At 35.0% G+C, this 24,587-nt stretch overlaps 1 protein-coding gene across 2 annotated transcripts in view; it reads right to left on the reverse strand.

Moving 5' to 3' along the window:
* The window catches only part of NBEA (neurobeachin), a 463,000-nt gene that overhangs the window by 55,626 nt on the left and 382,787 nt on the right, over window positions 1-24,587 (reverse strand). For both annotated transcript variants that reach the window (XM_042839098.1, XM_042839097.1), the window contains exons 46-48: window positions 21,447-21,587; window positions 13,566-13,685; window positions 3,470-3,622 (exon numbers count right to left, since the gene is read on the reverse strand). In XM_042839098.1, the coding sequence (XP_042695032.1) occupies window positions 3,470-3,622; window positions 13,566-13,685; window positions 21,447-21,587 (414 nt within the window). The remainder of the gene's footprint in view (window positions 1-3,469; window positions 3,623-13,565; window positions 13,686-21,446; window positions 21,588-24,587) is intronic.

Consider the following 24,587-nt stretch of genomic DNA (forward strand, 5'->3'; position numbering starts at 1 on the left):
GTGTAACACCTGATTGAACTATCAAATGAAACAACATAAACTTGTCAGCCCTTTATTAATTAGAACAGAATTTTAGTAAGTTTTGTTAACCAACTGGTTAAACTACATCTTTTTATATCACTGTGTCTCTGTGGAGTTTGCTAAGCTCTTCTCTGCTTGCCCTTGTGAGCTGTTATTAAAAGAAAATATTTACCTTTGTAAATGGACAAGTAGGCTTCATATTCGTATTTACCTCCACACAAAACTACACATAATATATGTGTATATGCTGGTAGCGAGCAAAAAAAATATGCATGATCAAATAAAAATATTGTCAGGTAGGAAAAAATAAGTTTCCACTCTATGTGACACATTGTACCACATCAGATCCTATTCACTGAAATGAAATGACTACCACTGACTTCATTAGACAAAGGATCAGGATAACGCTTACTTGAAATGTTCTTCAATTTTCTGTGGCCATCCTGTAAACCTGCTCTCAGCTTGCTTTGCAAACCTCATGCAGAAATCCCAGACTTGCACAACCTTGCTGTGTTTTACACGTCAGCACCAAAGCAGGGCTACTTTTTTTCTGGAGAAGGATTCTTGTGTAACAGCCAGAGCTTGGCCTGAGAATGACCTAACTGAATAATACATCTGCTGACCAGCTCAGAACACGGCTGACATTAGGTAGAGAATGTCAGACTTTCCAATTCTATTTGTTCCCTGCGTTGACCTGTCTGTTTCCAGTGACCAAAATGAAAGTGTAGTGGCTATCTGAGCTAATAAACCCTATGTGAAGGTTTTCCTGAAAATATATTACCTGTTTTATCTTAATAAAAAAAAAAATTCTGTGACTTCTTTCTATACTTACTTTGTGCATTTTTCAGTTACTTGCTACTCCATGATAAGTTTCACAAAAAATTACGCACCTAAAACACTATTTTAACATCCCAAAGTTCTTCATGTTGCTTCTAGCCTCTGAACTGCTTCCAAATGCAAATGCTTTGTCTTCTAGTCACCCAGAAGTGAATCTAATATTCCAGGTGCAGTCTCAAAAGAACCATAGGCAGGTACAACAGAATGCATCTGCTGTGATGCAACAGCTCTCCATAGATGGCATCCAAATACACTGGTGCTATACAGAACCATTCTATATATGATATAGAACTATATCTGATCTAATTGCTGCTCATTATCACTCCTCCCTCACTGCTGCTCTCCTTCAGTACTATTTTTGTTTACAGACTTCTGCTTCTCATTGAACATCTTTAATTCTTTTCTTCAAAGGTTATTTTCAGTGTGCTTTCTGCATCTAATTCAAGTAAATCTATGCATCTTTCTCTTGTTTTCTAATCCATTCCTTAGAAATTTCATCAGACTGCTCACTTCAAGGCAGTATGTATCTGTGTAGAACTTAACTTCGATCTGGTGATCCTGCTCCTGCTAAAAGTAAATGTTAGGAAGAAGGAAGGCAATGCAGAAAATGCCTCCAGGTAGAACTGTATAACAGCAGGACAATGCTCACATGTGGGGACAGGAGTGGAAGGAAGAATAGGAAGAGTGGGATACAAAAATGAGATCATTTGTGTTTTTAGAAATTGGCAAAGTATTCTATTACTTGAAGTGGAGAATCTTAACACCAGCTCATCCAGTTTACAGCAATCTGAGCATACGTATGTATAGAAACAGTCATTAGTGCTACTACAGCTTAATATCTAAAAGCATTTCCAGCTTTTATCTACCAGTCTTCATTGAAAGAATAGTCATGAAGGGGAATAGTTTTGTACTTAAAATTTTCCTCAACAGCTGCTAATATCTCAGAACAAAATTTTCTATAGAGAGCTCCTATGCTATTTTCTAGAAAGCAGAAACAAACTAAAGTTGAAGACTTTCTTCAAGTGATCTCTTAGCACATAGGTCTCTTTATCCTCATCTTTGTGTAAAGATGGAAAAACACAAGATAGGACAGAAAAAAAGGAACATCCTTTATAAAATTTCACCAAAGGGAATCATCAATATACATCTCTCATTTTATTCCTCAATAGATGACAGCTTGTTTACCCTTTGCCACTGAGGTATTGAGCTTCTGTTCTTAGAGATGTCAAAACCAAATTGCTGATCAACTTCCCAGTTCAAGTTTCACCGCAACCACAATCCAAAAAGAGGGTTCTGTGCAGTGACATGGGCACCCTGGAGATGCTCACCTGTGACTGCATGTGTCACACTTGAGAATGGTAATGGAGGGTAATGATCCTTTCAGTTCACAGTCGCTTTTTTGTGGTAAAATTGCATTTGAATTTATTGCTAGCAGCTATGACAATTGCTTGTTTTTAGAAAGCGTGTTACATTATACACAGCTATAAGTGAAAGCAGCCAAGAACAAGAAGGGAAATGTTTTTCAGTTTCATCCTGCCTATTATGGACTATTCCTTGGAACACATTTCTCATGCTTTGTTTAGTGCATTTCATATCTGAAGTGATGAGGTTGCCATCACTTCCTAAGGAGACTGTTGTACATATGTCAAATCATTTACTGTTCCACACATCCACTTCTAAATCATAGGAATAAATTTGTTTTTGTAACATTCCCCTATTCTTTTGAACTTCATACAGCTATTTTTCCACCAGCCCCTTAAGAACAATTTTCTTTAAATACACATTTCTTGAAATTAAATTGCCAAACTGATCAGAAGAAAAATAACACTGCTAGACATACACTGCTACAACAAAAGCCCTGTAGAGAATAATGAAACAACTGAATGGCTCTGCAACCATATGGGAACCCATAGCTTCAAAAGCTATATAAACAACATAGACAAGACACATTTTAAGAAAGATCCATTTCCAAAAGACAACCATAAATTGAACTATTGCCATTATATCAGAATATATCTATCATTTTACCCTTAAAATGAATATAAACAAACATTTCAATTCTATCATTAACCAAGATAACTATTTATAACATTAAAGCAAGAAAAAAAAAACCAACAAAATACTGATATAGATAAGTGTTTTTTGTGCTTAAATCTGGTGGACTTCGTGGTAATTTACATCAAATCATTTCTTTCAAAAAAGTCTACAGAGACTTCAGTTATTGGCTAATGTTCATACTTCTGTACTTCCAGCTCATCTCTGAATGGGAATTACATGGCTTGAGAAAGGAATGTAACATTTCTTGCAACACACCAGCACTTACAACAGCTTTCAAATTTTTCATTTGAAAGCTGGTAAAGAGAAACAGACTTAAATTTTTCAGGCTGTCCTGCATCATCCAACTTATGCCTATCTGATGCCTTCCCATGAATAATTGAATAATCTCATGGAATCTCATGCTTTCTCAAAAATAATTAAATTTTGTTGAAAAATATCCTTTCTTTGAAATAACAGAGAATGCAAATTTTCCCTCACTTTCTATTTCATTAATTTAAGCCTAACTCTAAAGAGATGAAAATTAAAATTAAAGAGAAATTAAAGTGCTACTTACCATCCTGTTGATACGGACAAAGTCCTCAGGCTTCTTGGCCCAAGGTGGGAGCTCAACATCATTCACAACAACTTCATCTTCTCTGATTCCTAGATTATAGCCATTACTGTTGACAAACATCTCTGGTAGATAGTAGAATTCTGGAATTAATTCCTAGGAGGGAGAAAACACACAATAAGGCCACATTATAGAGCAATGCTGGATGGTGCTGATGGAATCAGGTGCTATTGCAGTATCCATGAAAGCACTCTTGTTTCAATTTTGTTTCTGCATATATACTTAAGATTTTTTATAATCCGTTTTCTTGCACTTGCATTCTTGAAGTCTTTTACAATGAAACATTTAATCTTGTTTTCACCTATATGTGTTCTGATGAAAAACACAAGTTTAGAAAAACAGTGCATATAATTGAAGAAGTCCTCTTCAGAATAACACATACTAGGAGCTATATGGTGACCCTTCAGTACCATAAATGAGGTGGAGGTTTTACAAGTGTGGCAATTTGATTATGTATACAAGGGAGTAGAATTTAGGGCGAATGAACATTTCTACTGTAAGAAAAAATCAAAAATGCATGAAGAGAAAAATGTCAATAGAGCATATGTTCTTAAAAAATACCTAGATACCTAAACAGGAAAAGTTCAGTAACAAAGTGGCTAAGATGACTTAATGTGTTAATATATTATAAATAAGTTAGAGAGGGAATCTTCTCCTAATTTCCTGATAGCTAAATAGAAATGCATTATGATGTAAGAAACATCTCCATATGTTACTGCCTATTATTTTAGCAGAAAGTATTGAACTGCAATAAAAATAAGCTTTAAAGCCCACCATCTCCTTTCTAATATCCAGGTATGGATTTAATTCTCTAAATTCCCTTGTTAAAAGCATTATGGTATTCAGTTGTGTAACATGATCAAAACTGATGTCACAGCACCTGAAACCTGAATCTCTTTGTGGTCCTTTCAAAACTGCAGATATGCAGAGTGTAAAAAAAATCACTGCAGACACTCGCTTATCCAATTAAATCTGCCCGACATGTCCATAGAGAACAGAGCAGCTAAAGCATAGATGGTCCTTTCAAGATTATCATAAAACACACATATATGAATGTTTATGTTACAATTTAAATTATTTTGTCCTCTTTCAATCATTTTTAATATACTAAAAGCAGTCATTTTAGGTCTGCTTTAATGGAGCCCTAAGAAGAAAGAACAGTCCTCTCAGTTGGAGAAAAGTAGACACAGATCTCTATATTTCAATGAACAGCTTATTTTGGACTAAGAAGTGGCCAGAAAGGGACATGTCCTACAGTACAAAACACTAACTGACAGCCCAAGAGCACTGTCTCAAAGACCAGCCAAATTCAAAAGGACATAAGAATGCTGAAATATTACTGGTTCAAAGTTATATGAAAGCCAATATTCAAATGAAAAATAATTTAGTAAAGAAAAAAAGTATAATGCTAAACTAAAGCGTATTTCTATTTTGGATAAAAGATTTGAATCATGTTCCACTCTTTTTTAATAATTTATTTTTTAATGCAGTATGGTTGTGTGCCAACCCATAATTTCAAACAGCAAGCATGTTTATGATTCTATCAAAGATATCTAAACAAAACTTCTCTTCTTCAGCTTAACACATCCCAGGATCTATCTGTGAAATTTTACATCTACCATACCTGTATGATTTGTGTTACTCACAGACACGTTCAGTGTTTAACTGAATTCTAACCTTCTGACTTCAATGGTATCTTGAAACAAAGGGATTTAAGTCAATGAATTTTTTTAATGGTATTTCCATTTAGAAATTTTATCTTTGTTGCTATTTCAGTGTAATTTAGTGTTCCCTTGCCTGGAATAGCAGAAAACATAAACAGAAATAGGATAAATAGAAAGCGTGTGATTACCTTTCTTCGTAAGATTTATTGTATTGTATATGTTTAGCCTGACCTGTTTTATTCCTGTGCTATGGAAACTAAGCAGTGCCAGACTTCCAAATCGTACTGAAACAGCCCTCTCTAGAACCCTAATCATTTCAGTTACGCATCTCCTTTATTTTTTTCATTCCAGCCAGTGTAACAAAACTAAACATAGCATTTCAGAGATTTGATAGAACGACTCCTACAGTCGTTCTTCAGTGTTATTTTTAGTGCAGCCTACAATCATGTTTACTTACTTGAATACTACTTAGCATAAATTAAACCTTACAAAAAAAATGCAAACAAAAGTGCATGTGCCTTTCTCAGTTACGTATTTCCCATACTTTGCATTAACTGTTCGGTTTTCTTTTGTATCACTTTATGTGCCTCTTAAATTTCGTTGTCTCCACTACTGGCTATGCTACATAACTGCATCCCTTAACAATGCCTCGGGTAACTCCATCTTCTACTCTCTTCCAGATAAGAAATGAGTATATACTAAAACATAGGCCCATTGCAAAGGCAAAAACAAACAATAGGCATCCCATAATTTGTCAGTGGTGGAAAAAAATCTCCTAATTCTGCCTTCAGCTATTCAGAAGCATGGAAATAAAGCCAGCCTAGAGCAGTGTGATAGGAAGGATCATTTGTTTCCAGATACCTATTAATGCGTGCATTTCCACTTTGCTACATTTAAAAATGAAAAAGCTGTCCCTTCTACCTGCTTCTGATGGCGGGGGCTGGGTGAGGATGGGAGGGAAATACTCTGTCCCAGAGCCCCTGAGCATGCCTTGCTGGAGGCAGCATGGGTTGGAGGGAGCCGGAGTGCAAGGGCAGAGCTGGGAAGCTGCTGGGAATGCAGGGACAGCAGGCATGAGCAGACAGCAGGGAATCTCAGCAGAGACAGAAAGATGACAACTAGAGCCCTGCGAGAATTGTGCTAACCAAGAAGACACTGAAGGAATGAACAAAGGAATATGCTAGCAAAGGATGGGCTTATTTTCAAAACTTATTTGTATTTTTCTCAGCCAGAGGCTGTTTTCTCTGTTTCAGAAGCAGGTTTGCTTCAGTTCATATTTCAGTAAAGCACACAGGTAGACAGAGACAGTTCTTCGGGTGTTTTCCTGTTAAGGACAAGAAGAAATATCTCAAACAGTGTTACTGCTTGCTGGTTACACTTGAAGAGGTGACCTTGCCCTTTCCTCAGATTATACAGATGCTTGTCCACCCTGTTGTTCTACAACTTGACTGTTGGCAACTCCACACTACTTCCATCAGCTGACTCCAGTATTTTCTATGTAAGCAAGTTTTACCTAAGACCTGGCCAAAATCTTTCATTACACAATCTGAGATGATTCCCCCTTGTCCTACCCACCGATCCATTTTGGATATGGAGAACAGATTACTCTTCGCTGTTTGCAGGTTATTACATTTGGAAAGAATTCTCATGCCAGATTCACATTTTTTCAGTGCTTAAAAATAAGTGCAAATGACAATGATTTTACCTTACGTATAGTTACTTAGCTTAAGCTTTAGTCACAGATCTGTAAGACAATCTTCTTGTCTTCCCAAACTATTCATTAGAATATTTTTTATTCCTTTTTATACAGAATGGAATTTGTCATATAACATCAGTTCTTATACCATTTCCATTCTTTGGAAAGGTCATTTTGAAACTCAACCTTATACAGAGATTAGCAGTGGAAAATGCATTCCAGTGACACTAGGTACACCAGTGGATGGGACACAGAGGACCTTTTGACTCCCATCCTGCTCTCCACTTGACTTGTTTGGTAAGCGGATCCTATTTCACCACCAGTGTAACAAGTGGTAAAACATCAGTGTAAACCTAGATATGTGCAGGGGCATGCTTGTTTGCAGCTACCATGATTTTGATCTGTTATTTCTGTTATGTTCCTACATCAAGCTAAAAACTTACATGAAAGACACATCTCTAAATATTGTCTACCTAAGCTATAAACATTGAGTCAGCCACTGTAAAACAGGTCATAAAGGAAAACATAATGAATAACAATGTAAAAAAGCTTTCCCAGAAGTTACATTAGTTTTCAGGCATAAAATGAGGGAATGAAAGGAAATAAGACACAGAGGACGAATATTGAAAAAGAAAGTGCCTGGTATTTTTGAAATATCCACAGACAATTAAGAAATGTACATGCATCTTGTTATTGCGTGCCATTCATCTGATATATAGTGTTGCATTAACAGATACAATTTAGTAAATTATATTTCTTTCTTTGCGATTGCCAAAACATATCAAAGGATCTAAATAAATCTTGCAGAGTACATGAGCTGTCATGGGTAATTTCTTACTACAATAAATATCTAGAGTTCAAAGAGTTAATAAAAATAGGGATTCTGGTGATCTAAATCCATTTGCAGTAATTTCTGTCTAGTTGTCCTTGACATTTCACAAGCTGGTAACCTCCTCTGTTCCCCTTTCATTCACACTTCTAATAAGACAGGTTAGCTTTCTATCATTTAATAGTCACCACCTCTCAAACTGTTCAAGAAGCTTGGCTCTTTGTAGGTGAAGAGCGATGTAGTAAAGCTACTGAGGAGTGTAAAAAAAGGTAAAATTAATATTACAACAGGCACTTATTGTCTGTAAATGCAATCTCTAGTTTATTTTAATAGCTATACTAAAACCCCAAGGTATAGTTAACAGTATTATACGCCTTGTGTCTTCACATAAGAAAACATCCCCAAATGCGTGTTCTAATTTACAAGCCTGTGACAAATCCAAGCTGCTGAGAAATTAAACTTTAAAAATATATCTTGGAGTGATAGAGGACCACTATTAACACTATCATAATAGTATACCACTTGCATCAAATCTGACGTTTCTGTTTAATATGTTTTGTTAAGGGTATATCATTTTATGGCTTCCCAATGAAATCAAATCTAACCCAGACGTTTTCACTTTTCTAATATAATTCACTTCAAGGTTTTAAAGCTGCCCTTTCCTTTTTCTTTCTTTCTTTTCCTCCCAAAAGGTTGATCCCCTGGCATCCATTAATTCCACAAGAGCCCAGTACTGGGTCAATGAGTCACTCATGAGTACCTCCATTAGCTGTGTTAATTTACACTAAGGCACCTTAATGACATTTTGTCAGAGTTACCTTCCTAACTTCTAAACACACTATTCAAAAAGTAATATAACAAGTTTGAGAAGCATTAGGAAAGATTAGTGCCTGAACAGGAGGTTCTCTGGAAGTCGGAGTTAGCAAAAACTGGAGAGGGGGGTAGTGGGTAGGAAGAAATGTGAAGGCTGACTGGGCAAGTTATGGTCATTTCTGGGTGACTTGCTTCCTCAAAGGTCACTCTGCTAACACTCATTCCTCGTCCAGCTTGTACTGATTATCTCTAGAGAAGGTCGATGTTGATAAAGGGAGACACAATAAAATAAACCGTGTTAGCCAGGCCCTCCCCTGGGTGTTACCACACTCGTGTAGCACACACTGTATTAATTCTATTTCACCCAATATAGGTGAACAGGTCTCCTAGAAAATGAACCAAAGTAGTTCAAATGTAGTTAAAAATTGTCTAAGTAGATCTTTAATCATCTCCAGATTGATAATCAATTGTTTGCTACATTTTTCAAAGGTGGCATATTTCTTGTTACAATTCAAGATGTATCAATAAGCAGAAATCATTGCTCATTGTTCTGACTACTGACACTGCCCCATTTTCTTTATCTCAGCGTGAAACAATTCCATTCCAGAGGAGGAACGAAAAGGAATGGGAGAAGGAGAGAGGGGGGAAGGGGAGAGAATCAGAGAGAAGACACGCATGTGGAAGCGAGAGACTGACCTACAAAACTGCAGCTTCCCTAAGAGATGCACATTCCTTTGCAAATGTCCAGTGTTTATTTTTTATTTTTAATGCAACATTCTTTCAGTGTGATTTGGAAGTTTTCTTTAAAACAAATTGAGCACGCAGAACACTGGTGATGCTTAAAATCTCAATTTACTTTCTAAAACTGACCCACTCTGCCTTAAACAATAACCCATGAAAAAGAAAAAAATACAAGGCAGATTTTACTTGTCTAAAAAAACAGTTTTAAAAGACTTTTAATTAGACATGATAATGAAGAATTAAGGCAATTCATATTATTCAGTATGGTACTTGAAAGTAAGAACAGTGGCCATCTTACAACATAAGGCTTTGAAAAATGGAAGATTAATTCATTACACATGCTGTTTTAAATTATTTCATAACCTGTGCCACACCAATTAATGAGATTAGTGAGATCAGAGATTAAATGTGCTTAAAGCAGCTCAGATGAATTTAGAATATATGATAAGGAATACATGAATAATAAGCACTTTCCGTTATAAACAGTTTTGAATGTTTATTACTTTGATGGACAGTCTCTATTCCACACACCTCATATTTACTGTAAGGACTGAAAAAAAATTCCAGCATGTATATCACATGGGATTCATTCTTGTGCCACTGCCAAAGATCTACACTTAAAGTTGTGTGTGCAGCCAGAAAGAAGCTACACAAACATGAGGAACACTCGGACAGAAAACATCCTTTAAGATTTTATACTCGTGTAAGCTCTACACAGCTTTTCTTTAGCACAGCACTGACTTTCTCAGAGGATCACTATATAAATATTAGATGCTATCAGACAGCTGAGCATGAATTCTAGGTTGCTTTACACTCACGGTGCTGAAGCCCTACCATAGAGGTTGCTGTGCTTAAAAAAGAAGGAAAGTGGAAAGAGACTTTGAGAGGGTTTGTTGGTGGCTCCTAAAACCTTACTTCTTTTCCAGTGTCTGAAAACTTGATTAAAATGCATCAGAAACGTGCCAAGTAGCAGCACAGCTGATCTGAAAAAATGAGGTATTTGTAATATTAATAATAGTTCCTTTTTCTGCCCTTTTTCAGAGTGAACTCCAAGGCCTCAGGGAAAAGTTGGCCCTGATGTCATGGCATTGAGAAATGTAGTTCATTAAGATCTCAAGCAACAAACAACAGCAACAATTAGCTGCTTTACTCATTCTTGATTTATCGCTGAGAAACACAGACTCTACAAATGAAAAGGGCCTAAAGGGTCAACTAGTGCATCCTCCAGCCAATTCATGATTGTCCCTGATGCTCTTCCACTCTTTTATCAATCTACATTTCTAAGAATCTTGAGAAATAAGGATTTTACTACTTCCCCTCATGAGGATATTCAGAATATTGAAATTTTTACTTAACTTTCCATACTATGTTGGTTAAGTAAGCATTTTTTCAGCTTTCCTCTGTGGCTTATCTCTTTGTTCCCTGACAAATAAGTCTTCACACTTTCATACAGCTGCATATTTCATAGCATTAATATTACCATGTCTTCACTCCTCGACATTAATTACCCCGCACATACAGACATATTTTCCTGTATACAACTCCTTAAATAAGTTTTCTTCTCTTATGGCTCTCTCCAGCTCAGGTATATATTTCCAATGTCTGTTCCCCCAGAAGAGGAATCGCCAAGGTTTAGTTGCATCCAGCATGAACACATACAAGGAATCAAACAAGTTAAAAACAAAAACTTGTGTTCTCCAAGAACATGAGAGCTATGCAACAAATGAAAGACCAAGTAAACTCTTTCAGCTGGAACTTAGATGCCATGAGATTCTTTAGTTGCTATAACTATAAGCACGTAGCTCTGGTCTTGCTGTAAGCTTTCTACTATCCTGCTGATCTTTGAGTTTCCTTATTAAACCAAACACAAAATAGAACTGCATTTATGTATGCCACTTAGGCTACTGAAGTATAATGCAGGCTTATTCCAATAGTGACTTTATATCAATGTACAATTAATTTGACGATATGACACATGCTGGTATTAATTACAATTAAAAATCTCCTTTCTACCTTTATTTACTCTTTCTCTTTGCTCTTACAGCCATTAGTGACTTAGCTTATTTTCAAATCTGCCTTTGTTTATCCTTTTTATATCTTAAGCCAAATCAACCCATAGTAGATCAACTGAAGACTAATTTCCGAACTCAAGCGCCCTGTACCATTATTAATTAACAAAACCATATTTTAAACAGCATTTTTAATCCCTAAAGTATCTCTGAACATACAGATGAGGGATTATCTGGAAAAGACATTTATTGGCTAACAGACCTCATCTGTGCCTCCTATATTAGATTTTCTGTAATGACTTAGCTCCAAGTAGTATTTTGTTTTCTAATGGCATAACAGAAATGTATATATATATATACATCTAAATCTGACTCCGAGGCTCTACAGCAGACTCCCAAGTGTATTCTAGAATAAATAATTTTACAGTCTTTCCCCTAGTGTGACTTTGACCTTTAATTGTTACTATTTTATCCAACCTTTCCACAACTCCTCTCTTAACATTCAATGACATCAAAGTACTTAGCTATCGTACAGGGTCACCTTTTGCCTTCCTTTACTGAAGGCAAACATCTCCTTTTGAGCATTTTTAATACTCGTTCAGTTTAAATAACTTGGTATTAGTAAAAATACATTTTTTAACTGCAACCATTATTCCTTCATTACTCCTGCATCCTTGCAACAGCAGGCAGTGGCAGCTGAAATTACCCCACTTGGTTCACAAGACTCCTAGTGTTTTCATAAACCATTTCAGTTCCTTATTTTACTGATAACTCACGTGGTGGCTTGTTTAGGAACAATCCTTTCATTAATTATACATCCTACTTGAATATTATCCCTCCGTCTGTCCACAGATATTCCTTTATCTTTTGCTATGCTTTCATGTATTTAACTGCCCTCCTCCTGTGTACTAAAGCCGAGGAAGAAGATTACAGTCAGTTCCAACTGTCTTCCCTTATTGCTCAGTTTAAGGCTCTTATCTGTTGTTTCAGCCCCACTCCTTGAAGGCCATTTTCCCAGATATTCCAGTGGAGTTCCAGGAAAACCAAACTTTGTTGAAAAGGAAAAATCAAAACATCAGCATTCTAATTTGAAATAAATTGCTGCATGTTAAATACAGTAAATAGCAGCTTTAATTCCTTAGAACAAGTGTTGAAATTGCATTCTTCTTTTTTCAGAAAAGCAACAAAGCTAATATTTAAAACATTATTAGCTTCAGGAGGAGCATAAATAAATAAGAAATGAGTTTCAAGAGGGCTAGGTATATTTCTTTTCTTTAAAAAGCATTTCCTTCTACATCTTAAGACAGCAATACAATTTACGATTTACTTTTTTCTAACTAGAAATTGAATAATAATACCATGGTTTGTCTATGTACACTTATGAGACTGCTGAAATATTTATGGAAATAGGAGCATCTTGAATACAACTAAATTAACAAATTTACTTCTTTTGTCAACTTAATTAAAAATATAATGGTGATGTGCCTTTTTCCTGCTATGAGTGGCAGTTTTGAAATAGAAGAGGTATGTGTTATCTTAAAAATAAAGTTAGAGAGAGCAGTAAGGCAGTCTGTGCCTACCTTATTACAAGAAAATGAGAATTAAAAATGGACAAAAGTATTCAAAGTATTATAAGACTTTTTTTTTCTGTTAAGGTTCCATGTATGTGAACAATATCTTTTTGTATTTAACAATAGGTAAGGAATAACAACAGTAAAATCACCCTGCTCTCTGGCTGTTTCTGTATATCGTGTAGAAGTTGTTTTAATCTAATGTGTATTGTTGCATAATACCCTCAGGCACAGTCAAGTAAAAGCTAAAGCTGTACAGAAAAGCCAACATTTTAAATGGGTCTTGTCATTAATGCTTTATTAATTGCCTGAGGCAATGCAAACCCAGAGTTAGGCAAGCTATAACGATATGACACTTTAAGGTCAAATCCAATTCCTGCTGTGTTTTATGGAGTGGGCCAAATATTGAGTTAACAGCAGGAAAGAACAATTTATTGGGCTTTTCTCCATCTCCTGATTATCTGATCTAAATTAGATCAGTTTGGTTGTTTTTTCTGTAAAAACAAAACACCTTTTGTCCACTCAACTTCAAAGAATTCTTTGATTGTTTCTATTTGAACAATAATCTTTAATAACATTTATTTTAGTTAAACATCTACTTTAATTAAACTAAATTTTCCTTAAACTGAATCTGAATATAAAGACATGAAACATAAAATCTTCTTTATCCAACATGAAAAAAAAAAATATATATATATATAACATGTATATCTTACCTTCACATCTGAGGTATCTCTTTGGCTGTTTCTCCAAGACCTGGCTACTGAAGAGAAGGTTCGATCTGGGTGGTCAAATTTGCCATCATTTGCATTTAGAAAGAATGTTGTAAAGGGCTCCTGTAGTCAATGAAATGAAGACGGATTAAGAAGAGAGCAGAAGGAATCATGCAGCAGGTTTCTAATGAAATCCAAATGACTTTTGCAGATCAAAATACTTCATAGGGGAAGAATTAAAGGAAAATACGCCACCTAATCTTTGTATCTATGCATGATTACCTATATTGAATATACTGTACATTTATTGGTGCTAACACAGTTTGCACACACCAATCTTAAGTTCTGACAGGAAAGGTTATTTTTTATATTCACTTGGCCATAAGACTGATTATTCATCAGTGACAGACCTACGTAGAATAGTTCTAGTTTACTATGGTTGCCTACCTCACTGCAATAATCGTAAACACTCCCTGTGTCATTTATATTACCATGCTTTATTTACCCTTATGAGACAGTATGTCAAAATAAAATCTTAAAAAATCTCTTTCTTGGATTTTTCTTTTGTTTTCATCCAATTTAAAAGACCTCAGGAGATTCCATGTTTTCTCATTAGACATAAGGAAGAACTTTTTCTCTCAGAGAGTGGTCAGGCACTGGAATAGCCTGTCCAGGGAGGTGATGGAATCGCCGTCCCTGGCAGTGCTCAAGAGGCGTCTGGATGACGTGCTGTGTGATATGGTTTAGTGCTTGTGGTGGCAATGGTGATGAGGAGACGGTTGGACTGGATGATCTTGTAGATTGTTTCCAACCTTGTGATTCTATGATTCTTATGGTGGGCAGACTTTCTGTATTGACATTTTGAGGCAGGCTATGGTTACAGGGTGTCTAACTTGACCATTGTTTATGAGCAGCCAAACATCAACTACCATGTTTTCCCTATTCAAACTATCCTTCATCTCTACACTAGGTTTTTAGACAAGTATACAGAGGCACTCAGAGATGAATTATCTAGAATCTTTATTTTTGCTAATTCTATCTGAAACTGTGCTGCCAATACTTACTAAATGGAAACATCTATTATGGAAGAGCTCAAGTCCCCAATAGTCTGAAGAACCATTTTTTTACATAACTGCTTACCCAGGCAGGGAAGGGCTTGACAGTGGACCAATCCCTTACTTTGATAGTAAGACCTGACTACTGAGATCACTACTGACTCCCTGGTTTTCCAGAGCCATACAATTAGCTCCCTGATTCAATTAATATTTGGCAGTATGTCCACATGGAATGAAGCAATTTCTTTTTTTTTCTCAGAAGTGCTCTGGTGGGTGCAAATTTACTTCCTTGTATATGTGCTCATTTGGGAATTTTTAATCACCAGATCACAACTGACACTAAAGTTCATCTACTATTTGAATTTTATTCTATATATTCTCTATTTTCCTTTCTGCAACTTCTGAACAAAATTTCTCAATTAATGAAGAAACTTGGAGGGAATTATGTGCCATTATACATATCTTGTTTAAGGACTGAAGAGGACTAAAGTAATTCAGTTAAAGTAGCATTTAACAACAATTAAAGATATGTAAGGAAATCACTGATGGACAGGTTTTGAAAAAAAATCTAACAAGTTGAGGAAAATAGAAAATCGGGGATTTCTTTCTTCATTCTTTACTTTTCATGTCTTTCCAATTAATCTTTTCTACCATATGCAATAGTTGACACAAGCTACTTTCTTTCAAGGAGAAAAACTCAAAATTTCTCTACCTAAGGGAGAAGAAATGGGATGTCTCTGTTATTGCCATCATACTATGCTAGTACTTCAGAAGTAGCTTAAAGGAATTGTTTATTTTTGAACACAGGTATTTTTTTCAAGGGACAAAATCTTAATTTTCAGAATGTAACTTCAAATATGCAATCTTTTTCATTATAATAATGCAAGACATTTTCCTGCTTTCCAATTGAATGCTGAGTCTTTTTTCATCTTTTTTTCTTTTCAGACGCTGGGAATTATTTTAAAAAGATACATTCAAAAGAATAGATATTTATGCTAAAAAATGTACACTCAACAGCATATTTCTTCCAATAAGAGACTCAGAAAATGTGCTAATTAATTAATTTAAAATAATTAAACCAAATGAAAAATCAGCACAGTGCAATTTCTTGATGGACCCTAAGTCCCACTGCACAGTGACTTCGTTTGCACTTGTGAATATTGAAGCAGGTAGTGCAGATTTTGTAAGTTGAACAGAATGTTAAAATTTAACAGTAGCTCAACATGGTGAGCAGCATAAAAGTATTACAATCAATTGAAATATCAAAAGAAAAGAAAATAAGGTTTTGTACATCTATATTTTTCATTGCTTTCTATAAGAAGCTTTATTTAAAATGTAAATGAAAAAGTGTATTATTTACATCCAGAGCTAATAAACTGAAAACAATATAAACAGAGTTGTATTATATTCATTTTGCCTAAAGTTCTATTATTATTATTATCATTATTGCTACTGTGATTGTTATTATTGTTATTATTGCTATTATTTTAACGTTACATTCACATTAAAATATGTTAACTTTAGAATTGCTTTCATTTTAGCTATGTATTCTCCCCCAAAACTTCTGTACATATTTGCGGTATCACTGCAAATTATGCTATATTTTTCTACCTTATCAATACAAAAAAAAAATGTATATGTTGCTGATGTGAGCACAAACAATTCTGTTTCCTACCAGCCCCTGCCTATCACTATTATTCCTTGCAAGGCGTGTAATTTCTTGTGAATACCACTGCCTGCGGGTCACTATTGGGTTTCTGAAATCAGTGGTTGATGGATTAAAAAAAGCAGAAACCAGAAATATGATGTAATTACAATAAATTATGTAAAAATATTAATCCAAAATTCCATGACAACATTATTTTAAGCATCTGAGACAAATATACAAAAGTAATAAAATTCATAATCAAGGATTAAGCCTTTAATAGTTGTGCACTACAGGGTGCCCTATTATGCTATCCAACTATGACCTGTTGTGACTATCTTTTTGGATTTTTAATCCTTAACAGAAATTCAAAGCTTTCACTAGCATTATCTCTAACCTCTCAAATAATTTGAAAGTATTTTTTCTTCCTCTGGAAAGTCAAGTGCTTATATCATATAAATACAATTCATAACTCATTCAATATATTCATTTAAATACTGTTACTCTACGATACCGATTACTGTCATCTCATGTAAAGGTTTTGTTGCTGTGAAAGGTATAAAGCTGCACAATGTTTTCATTATAACCCCATCTCTCTCATTGCTAATATTCTGAATAAAATTCACGCCTTGTTTGCTGCCAAAGAGAAATTTATGGGGCACTTGATCACAATGTGTACAAGCTTGAACTGTGGGAACAAGGAATTTTCGACTCACTGGCATTTTTTTCCTTTATCTCCCCTTTAACATCACGAAGTCCCACTAGAATCATTTATGGGAGGAGTAGAGGAGAGAGGAGGAAAGTTTGTGTCATTCCAAGATATGTCAAACAAAAGTGTCTTTTCAGCCATTTGTGAAAGTAGAAAAAGAGGGTATTTGGAGTTCTGTCATAGTGATGTACACCTTTTATCTCAGATACCTGTGAATGGCTTGCTCAGGTCTACAGAATAGGAGACTTGAGTTCATTTCAAACTATTTACAAGAAGATTTAAAATCTTCCCCATCTTTGATTTGGGCCAAGTCATACCTGACTCACAGAATTTCTTCTAACTTATGCAAGTACTTAGTAGCAGTAACAGAAGCTGAAAACCAACATTCTTCTGCAAAATTCTTGATCTGTTTGTAATCGTGCTTTTTAATATCATTTGATGAAGATGTAAACAATTTATGCCCTATCCCTGGAGGTGTTCAAGGCCAGGTTGGATGGGGCCCTGGGCAGCCTGGTCTAGTATTAAATGGAGAGGTTGGTGGCCCTGCATGTGGCAGGGGGGTGAGAGATTCATGATCCTTGAGGGCCCTTCCAATCCTGGCCATTCTATGATTCTGTGATTCTGTAATTCATGCAAACATAGTTTCTTCAGCAGAAACTACTGAGAACAACAAGTTGCACTGTAACTCTTGTTTGTTTCATCTGAAAAACCATAAAACAGCACTGGTATTCACTTTCCACATGATTCGAGACACAGCTCCTTCTTCTGCCTACTTTTCTGTTTTCTGACTACTTTTCAGGCACACATTCATGTCACTACAGTATATGGCATTTTGAAATAGGATGCTTTGTTTTAACTATTTTGCCATCTGCAACTTAAATATTCACTGGTCCAGATGGAAAACAAATGAAAATAAGTAACTCGTGAACCAGGTGGTAACGTAACAGATTCATAAACCATGAGTAGTTCACTTCATTTGTGCAAAATAGGACTATATCAGCAGAACAGTGCATCCCTTTCCAGAGTACCTTCTACTCTGTTTGCTGGAGAAAGCTTGTGGATGATGGCTCAGATTTTCAAAGCAGTAAGTAGAACTTTTTGGTTTATTTATTGACTTTCCTGGGTTTATATCTAAAAATGTGAGATGTGTAGAAGAGTTCAGCCATGATTAAACGAGGGAAAAGCAATATTATATAAACTCTGGCACTTTACGTTAGTTTTTATGATATTTATTAACCTGACTGAACAATACAGTAGATTTTCACATTCAGTATCTCTCTCTATAACAAAGTCATTTAATGTTCAATAACCTGCTAATTCACTTAGAAAAAATGCTGATTGCTTTCAACAAACAGGTGAATTTAGAGATAAAGCTATTTTTTGAGATCTGGGTCTCATTTGCAATTATAGCATCAAGCATTCCTAGGCTCAGTTTCTTATAACCTAGATACAGGATTCTTTCATGACATTTCAGAATTCTATCAAGATTACTATACCTCAGTGCACAATGGATATGTACAAGTTAATGAAGAATTGCAATTTCAGTTCACATGTGTGAATGATGCACAGCTGCAAGAAAAACAGTGCGTGCATGATCTTGGCATTATCTTGATTGGGAGAGCTTCAAAGTCATCCATACAACCCTCAGGTAGGACTGTAACTAACCTGGAGAGGTCTGGTGAGGACAAACATTTACTGTCCTAAAAGCACCTTCATATTTCACTTAGAGCTTGTATGTGTTAATCCACTGTCATTTTCTTGAAAATATAATTAAATTGGTCAATTCAAAAGATGGATGCTTTATGGAAACTCTTAGTACACAGAAGAGTTTGAGAGAAAACTGTACTAAAGTGAAAAGCTTATTAATGGCAAATGGGTGGCAAAGATTGATGATATCAAAATAATAAAACTGGAGAGAACTGAGTCTCTGAGAATAAATTGCATTTTATAAAAGTAGCCTGATAGATTAAATAAAGGACAGAAACAGAGGGAAATATAAGACAGTATAGAGAAGATTTGACTCAGAAATGTGATATTGTAGTGTTTTCAAAAGAATTGACAGGAATCAAATTGCATCTGTCAAAGCCAAGAAACAAAATTCAATCTTTTCTTTTTTTAAGATTTCGTGGCAATTACAAAATTCTGCATAGATGTACTCCAGAGTGGCTGAAACTACCTTTCTTACTGTAGCTACTGTTTTCTCCAATACAAAGGTCTAGGCATGCATTTTCTTCCCCCTAGTTTAAAATTACTCTACATTGTTCTGCTCCTACCTAGGCTCATTCCTAGTGCAGCTTTTGTCATTGTTTTTTTTTTTTTGTTTGCTTGTTTGTTTTCTCCACATTTCTCTTTTTTTTTTTTCTTTCCTTTTATTTTTATTCCTTTATTTACTCAATGTTCTTCTATGAGCTCATTTTCCATTCCTCCTTCAATATCATTTTGTTCTTCCTTTCTTACAAAAACTTTTTTACGGTACAGCTTTTTCCTTCTATCATCTATAATCTGAAATACTGAAAGTGTTTTTTTCTGTCTGAATCTCTGTACTTCTCATTGCCTTTTCCTGGAGAAGGCAGCAATTTGTTTTTTTGTAAATAATTTTTACAGTCTTCATAAACAAGTATCAAAAGATGACTTCAAAATTCACAAGGAAGAAATCCTTATTACGTGCCGGAAATCTCACTTAGCTTTATCTATCAACATCACTGGCATAATAGTCTCCCTTAAGATTTTTTATTTACTACTTTGTTGCCAAAAATCTCTCTCTAAGGATCACTATGACTTTGTAATCTATGATCTTTCACTGTCACTTTACACACTTATTTTCAAATCTTTATTTTGGTTTTCCACTTGCAGCTCTATCAGATCTCAACATGTTTTCTTGTTTCCCTTTTACTGAGCTTTAAAGTTTCCCCAGGCTTGTCTTTCTTTCAGTTCTACTGTCTCCTCCCAGTAGGGATTGCTTGTTCTAATCACTTGTGTTTTAATAGTCCTCAAATGGATATCTAGTTTTGCTATTATTTAAATTCTCCCTAACTTGTTCTCTACCTTGCCACCAGTAATCTCTGTCCTGGAAAACACTACTTTTCCTTTTGATTTCTACTTTCTCTTCTTCAAATACTCTGTTAGTTTTAGCAAACATAATTTCTCAAATGCATATTGTGAGGTCAACAAGGTAGAGACCTTGTTCTCTCACTCTTTTTGTGCAGGAAAGAAAGAGGGTGAGAACACCTATGGCACTATATAAACAACAGAAGTAAAAATGACACAGCATTAGCCTAATACAGGAAATGAATATTCCTTGGTGTGCTGTACATTCAACTAGCAAGCAGACTTTCAGACCTAGGAATTTGCTGACTAGCAAAAGAAGATCTTTAGTTGAATAGTAGCCAAAATTAATAGATAAACATGCAATTAAAACCACTCTTTTAAATAAACTTCAACTGAACAAGGAAGCACATAAAATGTATTCACAGTACATGAATAATTTAGCAACATAAAAAGGAGTCCAGAGATCACCCTTTAGAGGAGTGTAATCAACACTTTATTTCCCAAGGGTTTAAGGAGTATGTCCTGAACTCACAGACACATGAATTCTTCCCTTCTGAGCAGAAGAACAGAGCATGTCTATAGAACCTGAGATGAGTGATAACACAGATCTCTACCTCTGTGCAGCTCTGTTTTGTCTGGTTGTGTGTGAAATATGCCTACAATGCATCTTATGTGACAGATTTTTATTGTCAGAGTGTAGTTTAAGTTCAGTAATTGCACAGTGATTCAGTTCTTTATGAATTCAGGTTTCTTGACGAAACCTTAAGTCTCTCATCAACAATCCATTTTATGTAATTTGTCCTGTTAACGCATAAATCAAATAGAGATTCATTCTATCTTTGCATTTTGGCCCCTTTCTCTAGGTCTGATTTTAAGAAAAGGATATAAGGATGAGGGATGAGTTTTCTAGGACTGAAAGAACAGTTTGAAGCTGGAGCCTATATTTTTACATTTCAGAACATTTTAAGTTATTAATCTACCAAGAAGTATAGACCATTTGCATAGATATTACTCTATATTATTTTAATATAGAATTGGTTCTATAATTCGCCTCTCTGACACAGTCAGATGTGGTTTTTGTGAAAGGTTTTTCTTTAATATTGTGTATACCTATCTGTAGGTGAAAGTAACAAATGAATATGTGAGTAATATCAGTTTATGTATTATTAGGGTCCTTTCAGATGGATTTAGTTTTAGATGGATTTTTTTCATCACATGGTTTACCTGACTTTATACCACCAAAATCAAATATATTTCAGACTGCCTGGGTAACAAAAACCTGTACTGATGAGTACACATAGTATGCACAGATAATTTGTGAGACTTTTAAATTAGTGAAGAGCACTGAGATTTTGATGCAGAGGTAATTGACAGAGGAGATGCTGTTAGTAAATTATTAATAAAAATCAGGATCTAGAAATACTTACAATACGAACAAGCCAAGCCAGCGTAGAAGTAGATGTAGAATAGTGGGTGTTGTAATGGTAAGGTGGAGTCTGATCATCTTCCCATGTCTCATAACGTTCCGCATAGAACACTGCTCTCTTTGGGTTCAAAGCACCAATAGGCTGCAAAAGGATAAGAGGGCAAACATCAGCTGAAGGACTGCATGCCCGACATGTCATGGGTTAATTCTATGTTAAGATTTGCTACCTATGAGATTCTGCAACCAAACTCATTCCACGCTGTAGTAATTCTTTCAGATTGCTGTAATTCTAGAATTGTATTTCAAAGGTTTTGTGTACTAAAAGCGTTAAGACTTTCCTTATTTTAATTGACAAATGTAAGTGTTCAGTGCCTGCAAACTTTCAAAAAGTTGTTTCCCAATTAATTCAATAACATTGTTCTGGAAATAGACTTCTAAAACTGCATTTAAAATGCATTGAGGCCAAACTAATATTTCTGTTGCTGTCATTCACCATAATCACACAGCTAATGAAAACTGACTTTTGCTCACACAGGATACTTTGTAATGCTCAGTTCATGATGAAAAGATTTCACGCAGACCTGCTGATGGTGTCTGGTGATCCTAAGCAGAAGTACTTCAAATCCGTGCATAGCCCTGCAAGACTGGATTTACTTTCTGACTGAACAAAGCAAGGTTTTACTAAAAGAAATGAACAAGCTTTTTCTTGAAAAATGCTCAAAAGCTTGGAAATTATTCACCGAGTCTAAGTCCATTCTACTTATACATAACAGACAGTCTGTACAAACTGGGGAAAAAAAAGGAAATGTAAGACAGTAATAGGAACTGATGAATTTGATGCATATATTCAGGTGATGCATTCTTTTCTATATTTTTTTATGTACTTTATCTCAATTTATTGTAGAATCTATTTATTACTGCATGATAAAAAGGCACTGGAATAAAGGAAATACAACATTTACTAAATAAAATATTGAAATAAATGCAAAGTGACCTTAAATCAGTTCATACAGATGAGATATTAGTAGTGTACTGTCTAATACCTATATACAAAGAACCTTCATATATTAGATTTTCTAATAAAATTAATCAGTCGTACAGAGTTTAATACTTAGAGGAGAACACATTTCCAAGCTAAAGAACTTATTACAATTTTTAATAATTGTTTTGAATTTCTCAAGTATTCAGTTAAAATTTCTATTATCAATTCATGTTATTAAGGGAATTCAACCTGAAAATAAACTTTTTGATCTTTTTCAAAATGCTAACAATTATTCTTGCATTTCACTCCAAAGCAGTTTTTCTGAGTTAAAATCTACAAAAAGAATTATGAGTACAAGGTCAAATCATTGTGTTTCACTGCACTACGTATGTAACTGAACACTTCTAAGACTGCAGATATTTTATTCCTATTATTGCTGTGTTTTTTGAGGTGGCTGTTAAATAGACTGACACAGAACTTAATGTTTTCCAATTTTAAATACCACAGCTTGTTTTTAAATAGTGTTTGATGAAAAGTTACATTTAAACACAGAATGATTTTGTTATTTTTCACATGAAACATTCTTGAGGCTTAATACTTTGCTGTGTCATGGAGATGTTAATAGCTTTCTCATACGTGTAAAATGTACAAGTAATCCCTAAGGATCAGTGTTATCTGATGCAGATTGCACTGCAAGACCTCACAAAACATTCTTGAAAGAGAAATATGAGCAATTCCCTAACACTTTCCAGGCTTGCTTCTGAACTACTGGAAAAAGAATAAAATAAATATTGGTGTTTTTGTTAATTTGATTACACATCCTGCTACTTTCAGGAAACATAGCAGCATTACTGCAGCACATAGGTTGCCAATACATTAAAATCATTGTCCAATGACTTTCTTGAAAGAGTAACTTATTAAAAGACATTCTTTTCCTATTGGGCTGACAAACTGTGCAGATATACGTGCACTTCACTAAATTACTTGGGGGTTCTGGGTTGGTCTGTGGACTGGATGGTATCTGGCAATACCACCCTGAGGACACTCTACATCCATGCCTCCACCAGAACAAATTCCAGTCCCAGCTGAACATTTCCAAAGCTAAGGCAGTAATTCACACCAGAGTCTGTTTACAGCAAATGTTCATCCCCTCTGAGAAGGATATACAAAATGGCAGATGAATCTGTGAGATTGCACTTGGTAATGGAAAAACTCCCTGAGAATATTTCTTTCCTCCGCTGTGAAGGCGTATCTTGCCCTGTGCTACAATGAATTCTGATGCTACGAACAAGAGAGGCACAACCTGTCATAATGTTATTGTACATACATACTTAAAGGCACAATAAGGAAGGGATATGGTGATCATGGCAAGGTTGAAATTCAAAACTCCATGTACTTCAATATATATTTGAAAATGATCAGATGTCCATCATCAAATCAACTATGTGGGATGTTTTTTTACTGTAAAATTTTTTACAGTAGTTACAAGAGTTGTGAAACAAAACTGATGCTCCAAATCAATTATAAAATGTTTTATTTTGTATATTACCAAAATATTGTTTTAATGGCAGTTTAGCCTTTGAGTTTAAGTAACTTATTTTTATATGTGCATATATATATATATATATGCAGCTATATATGGAAAAGGTATTTTCTCTCAAGACCTTGACAACTCTTTCTTAAAGACACATAATGTAAATAAATCATCATGTTTTCAAGGTTCTTGAGAGAGAAGTGTTATTTCAATTTAGAAGATAAAAGATAGGTTACAAGACTGTGCATTCCCACCTTATGTAAAATATGCCTGTGCAAGTAGCTAAAATAATCTACTTTCAGAAGACATATGTTCAATTTATTAAATGATAAACCTAAAAAGCTGTATTCTGAAGATTACCTTCATCCTCATAAAAATTCTTTTCAGAGTCAGAATCCGTTTTTCTTTCAATTACTTTAGGATTCATTTGAGGGAAAATGCTGAAATGTACAAAATATCTGTTGAATAAAGTGGACTGTTTAGGTGAAATATCATGAGAGTCATCCAGCTTCTCTCACAGATGGAAATTTTCATGCTAAAACTGTTCTGAAGGATGTTTTGTGGGAATTACCCTTTCCTAGGAGAGAGAGAGGGGAGAGGAGAGGGGAAGGGGAAGGGGAAGGGGA

This window comes from Centrocercus urophasianus, unplaced genomic scaffold, assembly GCF_019232065.1.
Source record: "Centrocercus urophasianus isolate 14NV4802_14NV808 unplaced genomic scaffold, USGS_Curo_1.0 seq_9, whole genome shotgun sequence".
Classification (NCBI taxonomy): domain Eukaryota; kingdom Metazoa; phylum Chordata; class Aves; order Galliformes; family Phasianidae; genus Centrocercus; species Centrocercus urophasianus.